At 49.7% G+C, this 11,145-nt stretch overlaps 1 protein-coding gene across 1 annotated transcript; it reads right to left on the reverse strand.

Moving 5' to 3' along the window:
* Positions 1-5,709: 5,709 nt before the first annotated feature.
* LOC119300458 (protein SMAX1-LIKE 3-like) lies at positions 5,710-8,784 on the reverse strand. Its single transcript, XM_037577407.1, has 3 exons — positions 8,141-8,784; positions 6,665-6,812; positions 5,710-6,565 (listed from the first exon to the last, which is right to left on the reverse strand). Exons 1-3 carry the CDS (start codon positions 8,782-8,784, stop codon positions 5,801-5,803), a joined length of 1,557 nt encoding a protein of 518 aa, XP_037433304.1. The 3' UTR covers positions 5,710-5,800.
* Between the last annotated feature and the right edge of the window lie 2,361 nt (positions 8,785-11,145).

Here is an 11,145-nt window from a genome sequence, read left to right on the forward strand (position 1 = left end):
TGATTATCATCTACCATGGAAAGGACAAATCTTGCCAGTTTGTCCATCTGAGCATTGCTGTGGCAATTCTTTTGTGTGCCCCCTTTTGTTACATGGAATGACAATATTCCAGTACAAGCCTCAATTCATTTTCTATTAAACACCATTGCTAGCAACTAAATCAGTAAGTTTCAGGGGGGGGGGGGGTCTCTTTATGTGGGTCAAACCAAAAATCGAATTAACATACCATTGTTCTTTGGCAGCTATTTAATTTGGCGGTCAGGCAAATTTTATTTTTTGTAGAAAGAACTCTTTTCGGTGGTAAATTTGCCCTGGATAATGAGTTATTTCAGGTTTGACGAGTTTAATTATTAGTTTTCCTTCTTTTATCTCTCAGTGGTTAGAAGCAAACAGTAATATTTTGAGATGACATAAGCTCGCTTTATCATGGCACCATAATTAGACCTAACTCCCCTATTTATTTCGGACTTGTGGTTAAGATAAATTTGATGTTTTGGTTCAACAAGTCATAAACAAAACCACGGCTTAATATCTTTTGGCTCAAATATAGATCCATAGAGAACGTTTAAACGGTAATCAGAACACATTATTTTTGTATGGCATGCGATTATATAAGGATCGTGTTGTGAGCTAATGTTCGTTGATTATGGTGTCGTTTGTGTGAAAACAATTCATGTTTACCCATTAGAGGTCCAGAAAATGCCACAAGAAGGCAATGTAAAGCTGCTTTTTGAGGTCATTGCATAGGGTACCTCCAACACTTATAAGCATGAGAGTAGGTTCTCCATGGTTGGCTTCTTACTTGGGAGTAGCTATTTGAAGATTTCAGAATAAATGAAAAAAAAAAGGAATGTACTATCACAACTGGAGAGTCAAACCACCCGTGTTACTAAATGATCTCACCATTTTAGCATGTCAATCTTCTATTTCACATTTTCTTATGATAGCTTAGCCTGTAAAGAAACTATATGCACTTCACTGGATTTTCTTTTTTCATTAGTAAATTTGTATCAGCTCTAGCCAATGCAATGTACCCCCATAATGTTCAACCAGATGTACTTATCCACTCTGTTATTCTTATAATGTTTAAGCAGCGGCAACAATTATGTTAAAAAAAGCAGCAACAAGAATTGTACAAATCAAGAGCACTTGCACGGGCGCCTTCGCCCGCTAGTGCATAAATAGTTGCACCAAGCTATTGTAGACAGCATCGTAGCTAGGCAGCAAAAATATATCCATCGATCTATCCATCATGTCTGGGTGGTGGGAGAGGGAGAGCCCAACGGCCAAGGCGGTGAGCCTGCTGCTGCGCCTGTCCGCGCTCATCCTGGCCCTGGCGTCCGCGGTCATTGTTGGCTTAGACCCAACTCCGAATACTTTTCGACGACGGTGATACGCGACGAACGGCGACAAAACAACGCCGACGATCCTGGCGAAGTTTTTTACGCCAAGATATACGGTGCACCGCAGTGCAAAGCTAGCCTTGCTAGCTACTCCTGATCGAATCTTTCTTTCACGTGTACTGTAGTACTTAGCACGTAGGAGCACTTCTAGTCTGGATTGAACTAATCAATCAAACTAGCTCTCGTACACGGCAGCACACAACAATGGATCTGGATCGCCACAAATCCCGAATGTTCAGAATTTAAACATGTCATCCCGAAAGTTTTTTGATGGCAACTTTAGTTGTTACGAGGTGGCAACTTTAGTTGTTAACATATGGCAACTTTGTTTCAGTTTGATTTTTTGTCAGAAAATTACCATATTTTGTTAACAACGCCTTGATTAAAGTTGCCATAAAAAGAGTTCGAATTATAGCATGCTTAAATTCCAAACGTTCGGGACTTATTAATGTCCTTTCTTTATTGCTGTTTTTTATATATTTAGAGGGGGAGCTAGTACAGATTTCTATAGTACCTATAGTATCTTGTACAAGCCGGCTCGGCCAGGGCTACATGTCCGTACCGGACTCTTACGCCTAATCGTGATTAGTTCCAATAATCACACACTAAGCACGATGTTCTCACTTCACATCTTGAACGCTGACTCTTTTCTGCATCCTCGTGAACTTTCGTCGTCCCAAAGATTTGATTAGAATATCTGCAAACTGGTCATCGGTGCAAACGTAATTAATATCGATTTTATTTTTTCCCACCACTTCCTTAAATATTAGAGCAACTCCAAAGGGCCGACTCATTTTCGTCCGCCTGCATCCGTTTGAATTGGCGCGGACAAAAGTGATGGCCCCACGCGCCGAACCAAACCCAAATCACGTCTGCGTCGCGTCCGCGCCGACGCATTTGCGCCCCAAATGCGTCGGCACGGACGCCGAACGAACGCTTCACGCGCCTTCTCGCTGTCTACCGCGTCCTCACATGGCGACCGTCCAACTACCCGCTGCCCACGCGGTCAGCTTAATTTATAACGACGGGCCCACGCGTCAGCGATGGCGCTCGTCCTTTTTTAATCCGACCATGCGGCGGGGCCGTCCTCATCCAAACTCGCCATCCACATCTGTCATCCTTTGCTCCCTCGTCACCGGCAAACCCTAGTCACCACAACCACCACAGAGATGGGCCTCTTCTCCGGCGCCAACGGCAGCAAGGCCGAGGACAAGTCCCCCGCCACCCCTTTCCTCCCGCCTCCGCCAGCGCCGGCGCCTCGCCGGCAGAGGCAACACGTGAACGTGCCAGTGCACCAGGCGGAGTGGCACTGGCAGCACCGCCAGCCTCTGCCGTATTCCGACGTGATGCTGCCGCACAACTGGCATCTGGATCCAGAGAGGATCCCAGTGCCGGCGGTGCCGCGATCGGCTCGTGCTCACGCGGAGGAGGTGCGGCGCCGGCGGGCGATGCTGACGCTGGAGCAGCGCCGCGAGGCCGCCTACGCAACCGACTCGCCCAACTGGGCGAGGTGGTTCGCCGTCGAGCACGAGGAGGCGAGGCGACGGGGCGTGCGCGAGGTCGACCAGAGGTCGCCGCCACCGGCGCTCGTCGTCCGCGTGGAGGACCAGGCGGCGGAGGACGCCTATCAGGCGGCACTTGCGGTCGTCTTCCGGGAGAGCGAGGAGGACGAGCGGCGCAGAGCGGAGGCGGAAGAAGAGGCTCGGTACGAGGCGGCAATGGCGCAGGCCCTTACCCTCTCCGCGGCGGGCGACATCGTGGTGCCGCCGGTGGCCCCGCCGACCCCTATCAAGCCGGAGGCGGAGCCCGAGCCGTCCCCCATCGAGCGCTACTCCTGGACAGGAGTAGTGTGCAAATGGGTACACGCGCCGCCGGTTTGGATGGGAGTGACGCCGGCGCAGGAGCAGGCGTACCTCGAGCACTGGCGCAACATCGGGGTGGCCGAGGAGCGCCGCGACGGCGAGTACCTCGAGATGCTCGAGCGCGACCTCGAGGAGGAGGAGCGCGAGGCCGAGGAGGAGGCGCGCCAGGCCGTGGTTGCACAGGCGGCCGCACAACCCCCTGCGCCGGCACTGCCTGCGCCGACACAGCCCGACATGACGGCGCTCTGGAACACGGCGTTCGCCTGGGCCGGGCCAGCGCCGACGCTCATCGACCTCACGGACCCCGAGGACGACGACGACGACGCCTAGAGCAGCGCGCCGCCTCGTAATTTAGGTTGTTTTCTTTTTTTTAAATGCAAATGTGAACGCGTGGACTCTCGCCGGCCTTCGTGTCCGGCTTTAATGTTTAATTAATGCTGTTTTTTCTTTTTTTTTAATATGCATGTGTTCATTTTTTTGGCGGCGTCAAAATGGGTCTCAGCTAGCATTGGGCGCACGAGCTGACTCAAATATGAAAGCGGGCATCCGTGTCCGTCTGGCCGACCCAAACAAACAAAAAGCGAACGAAATTGTTGTCCGTTTGAATCGGCCCATTGGAGTTGCTCTTAACAGCTCATATCAATGTGCTTGCATCTATGATGATGCATTTGATTTTTCGATAGAGAGATTGTAGACTCTTCAGGTGTAGATAGACGGACGTGACGTGACGCATGCAGAGATTTAATAGCTTAGCTATACTCTTGAGGTGTAGGTAGATAGACGTGACGCATGCAGAGATTTAATAGCGTCCGTGCGTCCTTGCGCACCCCTAGCCTCTACTCTACGCAGCTATGCAAGTGAGGCCGTGATCGAATTATGCGAATTATGCGGCGGTTGTCGTGATGAACTATTATATTTGGGCTACGTACGTACGGTAGATATGTGGAGGACTCCGTCGCGTCTCAGCCGATCTTCAGTATGTGTGCTGCTGTGTACATTCGGACGTGTCCGCGAAGGTTTGAAGTGTCCCATTTCAAACTAGCTCCCTATTCATTGACGAGGTCTGGGTTCTCCACGAGCATCGACGCGAGGGATTGCTTATTCGCGCGCTCGCCGGCGACCTGGCCCTCCGCGAGCTGGTGGTGCTCGTGGAGCGACAGGTTGTCGAAGATGATCCATTGACTAATTTTATAAGAGAACAAGCACTTCATCCGTGTTCCGCGATGAGTCGATAATACTCCCTTCATTTCATAATGTAGTGCTTTCTCTATCCCCGTGCTTCAACTTTAACCGTAAATTTAACTATTAAGGCCGATTGCGGCGGGAGCAAAAAATATATCAATGAATTCGTATTTGAAAGAAGTTTTCAATTATATAATTTTTTCTTCCGCCGCAGTTGGTCTCATTGGTTAAATTTATGGCAAAGTTGGACCTCGGGAAACGCGGGCGCACTATATTTTGAAATGAATGGAGTAGTCGCTATGGAGGAACAAATTGAAAAGTCTGGAAGAGGAAGAGGCTGTCTGGTTACTGCCCAAGTCCGCCCAGCCAAGTCGCGGGCGCTGTGGGCGCGCCAAAATATCGGCGAGTAAATCGACCGCCCGCGTCTCGCCAACGATTTGGCGTAGAAACAAAGCGGAAAAGCTACGGCGGGTTTGGCGTGCCAAAATTTAGGCGTTCATCCAAATGAGATGTGAAGCCCTGGTCAACGCCAATATTTTGGCTGGGCAGACGCAGTCTACGATCCAAACAGCCCCGAAAATTCTATGGAAGACAATGTTGACATCAACACGGTTGATAACAATGTTAGTGACCATAATCTCATACTTAATTCATCTGCTTGTTTTTACTTGTTTTTACTATGGATGTTTATGAACCAAGAATTAGGGTAATCTCAATAACAAGACAAGGGATATTCATATTTCCATATCTATATCAATATAAAAAGACCCAAAGGGGCAGATCCAGACCATCACGACCGTCAAATCATATTATCTAGCGGTTGAAATCGCTTCAATGTTGAGCACCAAACACGTTTAACGCTCTAATTACTCACCACTGCCATTGGTTATAAACACATTTTGACTCAATGCTATCCCATGAAATCTGTCATGTAATTAATATCCTATCATTCCCGCGAAAATGAAATTGATATCTTACCAAATACCAACGTGCAACAGATATATCTTACCTGATATAACGTGCAACTAATATCCTATCTAATATAAACGTGCAATTATTACTAGTTTATATTAAAGGGCCGCATGTGCTCTTTTTGCCCCAGAGACCCCCGAATTGACAATATCTCAAACTAAGTTGCAAAGCCGCCGATGTTCTAGAATTACAGCACATGCAGGAGGTTTTAGAGGGGTTATTAAAACGGTCAGGCCAAGGGCTTTGGTCTGAGAAAATGCTCAGATTAGACTCTCTTTTTTGCGGGAAAATGATCATATTAGACTTCATAAACTCTACTCTAAACTATGCTACATGGTCTAACTAACACCTGCCGTCCATTTGAAAGAAGATTATCCTCTACTAATTGAAAAGGAAAACACCATCCACAACATTCAAGAACCCCTCATCGTCAGCCAAATTGTCTTCCTCCTCTTCCCCATCCACGACGCAAACGTTCAGATCCCAACAGAGACGATGACGTGGTCTCACTTCCATGTCTGTGACATCATCTTCGTCCTCGTTGTTCTGTCGTCGCTTCACCTGTGGGGAGGAAGCGGAAGCCACATACGTCGAGTCACACAGGTCAGAGGTCAACACCACAATGGCATCCTGCGGACCAACCACGTCGCCGTTGCATCCCCCCACCATTCTTCCGCCCGCTATCGCATTCTTGATGAGTATTTCTGAATTGCGATCCAGTCGGTCGACACCGTCGATCAGTATTACGCGGTGAGGGTTCTCCTCGATCGCTTCGAGCAGCCTCGCTCCAATGTCGCCGCCGTTGTCCGGTGATCGCTTCCTCTTGATGGTGAGTTTGCCGGTGCGCGCAGGGATGTCGGTGTTTCCCTGCAGGGCGGTGAATTCGGCGTAGGAGCCAAACACAAGCCTCGCGAGCTCTAGAGCAATCGCCATCTTGCCGCCACCGTCCCTTCCTTGGAAGAACAAACATGTCATTGGCCTGTTCCCCGCCCTCCGTCTCGTCACGCCGGATCTGCACCGGAGCACCGTACTGGATATACCGGGAACGATGTTTGCGTGCCGCGGAACTCGCTGCTCAAGCGCGTCACACAGGATCCTGAGATTTTGCGCGGTGAGCTCCGTGAACTTCGGCCGGCTGAAAGCACCCTGCATGTGTCACGGGTAATCAGATCGTGAGTTCACGACTTCATGCATGAGAGATATTACACACACATGTATCTATCTGAATGTGTTATACGTACGTACGTTTGCTTGACGACTGGTGCCGCAGTATGTTGTACATTTGTGGCGGTGGAGCCACGGAGGCAGGATCGCCGTCGTTGCGTCTACCTTCGTGCCCCATAAGAAAGCCGGCTGCCCTGATCCTGATTTTGCTTTGCTCGCTTGACATTCACTTCAAGAAAACAGGGATAATTAGTTTTTCTCAGCCCCCTCAGAAATAGATAAAATCATTCGACTAGTCAAGTACCATGCATGCGTTTACATTGGCTAAATGACAGTCGTCTATTATTGCCTTGTTGTCAACTAGATTTACTTCTTCCCGCAAAAAAAAAATAGATTTACTTCTAGCACAAACTAGGATAGTACTATCTCCATTCGAAGATACATGACTTCATACAAAGGATGCAATATAACCTTTTTCAACTTCTTTTTTTGCGGGGTATAACCTTTTCAACTTTGAATATGAACATATAAAAAATATTAATAATGTTAACGTAAAAATAGTACTATCATAAAAAATATGTTCTTACCAACATACATGTATACAATATTACAGCCAAAGATACACAGATCATGTCAGTATCTAAAACAAGAAGCAATTTTTGTGAATAGAGTGAGTAATCTTTTACAAGGGAAATAATTTCTATTATTATGTAAGTGAACTAGTGCGAATTATTCCCGCAAAAAACTAGTGCAAATTAACTATAGGAGAAAACTACGGAGAATAACTAAAGCCATAGAAACGTTCTTCCTCACGTTTTTTAATTTGCCGGCCAGGCAACTGGTATTTCATATTCAAAACCATTACTATAATGCCATCAACTGAAACAAAATGTTAGAGAACCATTATTTTAATTTGCTAGTCTTGTTTATTTTCTTCAGCACACGTCCATGTACCATGAGGTAAGGAGAGTGGTAGCGACTATAACAGAGTTGAGGAGCCACCTGCGAAGTGAAAATGACGAAGGTGGAGGACGATCGAGGAGGATAATTGTAGAGTTAAGGAGAGTTTTAGGTCCACACGTCCATGTACTAACTCTGGTCAGGACGAGGTGCCCGTGGGACATAACAAATTAACAAGCCGAAGGCGATGATTACACTGTTGGGTAAGAGAATGGTGTTTGCAGTAGCAAGGTGGGGAGAACAGTAGTAATAGGGTCGTCCAACCGTTTAAGGAATATAGAGATTTACTAGAAAAGCACCACACCGCTGATGTACAAACCTGATGCACGTCCCGAAGAGCTTTGCTACACACATGGAAGGATTTCGTGGACGTTGTTTACAGGACGTGCTGATGTGAAAAGTTGTGATTGGGAAGAAGAGGTGAAGCTGGCTCCATCCCCGTGAAAATCAAGGGGAGAAGTTTAGCAGTAAGTTGGAAGGGGTCCGTTGTAGCCCCGTAAAGTTTCATGTGTGTAGCATTTTTGCGTCCCCACCAGAGTATGTAATTTAAACGCCAGTCATAAACGTGCATGCGACACTCTGGATGTGGTAAAGTACCTTCCGTCCGGGACGACGTCGGCGACGACCGGCGGGTGGAGTTCCGGGACGGTCTGAAGAGAAAGAGATGCTTGTCCACCAGCCCTAGCCTTCATCGGAACCGATCTGGGAGAAGGCGTGACGTCGGAACTTGCCCTACTCAACTGCTCCGACGACACGACGCTGGCTCTGACCTGGGAGCTAGCCAAGCCAGCCGAGCGCATGACACGGTCGACGCTCGGGTCGTCGAGGATGGAGAGTACGAGCTGCTCGAGCTCGACCTTGCCGCCACTGCGCCCCCGATGCGCCTGCGCCCGCTTCAGCGCGGCCACGAACGCGTTCGACGGCGCCGGCTCGACGCGGTCAGCATCGTGGGCGACGGCGGACGCTGGCCTGGCCTCTTTGGCCAAGGGGAGGCGGCCGAGCGCCATGCCTAGGCAGAGGTCGAGCGCGCTGTGCTGCATCGGGAGGGACTGGGACCTGGCGCAGGCGGCGCGGAGGATGCCTGCCGTGGCTGGGGAAGCCACGAGCATGGCGCTGGCGATGTGTAGCGGCGTCACCTGCGCATGGCCCCGCCGCCCCGCCAAGCTCACCGCCTGCCGCACCACGGCCGCCGCCTCCTCCCCCAGCGCGTGCGCTTGCCCGCCGGTGAGCCTGAGCCACATACTAGAACGATCGTCCTACGCTACGCTACCTTTTTTTTTTCTTTTTGCGACAGTCCTACGCTACCTAGCTGCTACTGTTCGGGTGTAGCGAGACAGACATGACGCACGCAGAGATTTAAGCGCGTGCGTGCGTCCGTCATTGTGCACCCCTAGCCCCTACTCTGCGCAGCTATGCAAGTGAGGCCGTGATCGAATTATGCGGTTGTCGTGATGGACTACTTGGCTACGTACATACGGTAGATATGTGGAGTACCCCGTCCCGTCAGCCGATCGTCACTATGCAAGGGCATCTCCAACGCCATGCATCAAATCGGACACGCCAAACGTTCCATGGACACGTTCGAACGTGCTCACAGATAGCAGTCGTCCGACCCGATGCACCAAATAAAGACAGGCACGGCATTTCTATTAATATTTAAGATTTCCTTCACATAGTAAAAATGAAGGCACCCTAGCCGTCTTTGTCGGGTGTGGTCACGTCGGTGTCCCATGTTTTTTGCTCTTTGCCGCACGTGGGCATGTCCGTGTTTCACGTCCTACGCTTCCATGCCGGAGTTTGATGCCCGGCCGTCAATGCTTGAGCAGGATGGTCCAATCTCGTCGTCATTGTGAGCCGGCGCAAATGACGCAAAGCTGCCAATGTTGGCAGCGTTCCCATCCGCCACCGCATGTGCCGCTCCCAGTACGCCTCCGCCACGATCTCCTCGAACAAGCGGTCGCGCTCCGCCTCAATTACATGGAGTTGCCATCACTCGTGGCGGATGGTGTGGGCGCTCCGCACTGACTTGTACAACGCCTGATGTTCATCGACGAAGCCTTGGTTCTCCATCAGCATGGTTGCCACAGCTTGCTCGTTCGCCTGCTCGCCCACGATCTGGCCACCCGCGAGCTGGTGGTGGTCGAGGAGCGACAGGTTGCACTTCTAGTCCTCCTGCTGTAGGTGGAAGAAGTATTTCAAAAAAATTCATACGATCACGCAATATCTATTTAGGAGATGCATAGCAATGAGAGGCAAGAGTGTGTCTACGTACCCTCGTAGACCGAAAGCGGAAGCGTTAAGTAACATGGTTGATGTAGTCGAACGTCTATGCGATCCAACCGATCAAGTACCGAATGCACGGCACCTCCGCGATCTGCACACGTTTAGCTCGGAACGTCCCTCGAACTCTAGATCCAGCTGAGGCCGAGGGAGAGTTTCATCAGCACGACGGCGTGTTGACAGTGATGATGAAGTTACCGACGCAGGGCTTCGCCTAAGCACTACGACAATATGACCGATGTGAAAATCTGTGGAGGGGGGCACCACACACGGCTAAGAGATCAATTTGTGTGTCTATGGGGTGCCCCCTCCGCCGTATATAAAGGAGGGCAGGAGGGGGCCGGCCGGCCTCATGGTGCGCCCCCAAGGGGGGATTCCTACTCCTACTAGGAGTAGGTTTCCCCCCTTTCCTAGTCCAACTAGAAGGGGGAAGGAAGGGGAAGAGGAGAAGAAGGAAAGGGGGGCCGGCCCCCTCCCAATTCGGATTGGGCTTGGGGGGCGCGCTCCCACCTCTTGGTCGCCTCCTCTCTCTTCCACTAAAACCCATGTAGGCCCATTAAGCTCCCGAGGGGTTTCGGTAACCCCCCGATACTCCGGTATATGCCCGTATATGCCCAAACTCATCTGAAACCATTCCGGTGTCCAAATAATAACCTTCCAATATATCAATCTTCATGTCTCGACCATTTAGAGACTCCTCGTCATGTCCGTGATCACATCTGGGATTCCGAACTACCTTCGGTACATCAAAACACATAAACTCATAATACCGATCGTCATCGAACGTTAAGCGTGCGGACCCTACAGATGAGAGAACTATGTAGACATGACCGAGACTCATCTCCGGTCAACAACCAATAGCGGAACCTTGATGCTCATATTGGTTCCTACATATTCTACGAAGATCTTTATCGGTCAAACCGCATAACAACATACGTTGTTCCCTTTGTCATCGGTATGTTACTTGCCCGAGATTCGATCGTCGATATCATCATACCTAGTTCAATCTCGTTACCGGCAAGTCTCTTTACTTGTTCCGTAATGCAACATCCCGAGAGGGCCCAGAGATACCTCTTCGACAATCGGAGTGACAAATCCTAATCTCGATCTATGCCAACTCAACAAACACCATCGGAGACACATGTAGAGCATCTTTATAATCACCGAGTTACGTTGTGACGTTTGATAGCACACTAAGTGTTCCTCCGGTATTCGGGAGTTGCATAATCTCATAGTCATAGGAACATGTATAAGTTCTGGAGAAAGCAATAGCAATGAACTAAACGATCATAGTGTTAAGCTAACGGATGGGTTAAGTCAAT

The sequence above is a fragment of the Triticum dicoccoides genome, chromosome 5A, assembly GCF_002162155.2.
Source record: "Triticum dicoccoides isolate Atlit2015 ecotype Zavitan chromosome 5A, WEW_v2.0, whole genome shotgun sequence".
Lineage (NCBI taxonomy): Eukaryota > Viridiplantae > Streptophyta > Magnoliopsida > Poales > Poaceae > Triticum > Triticum dicoccoides.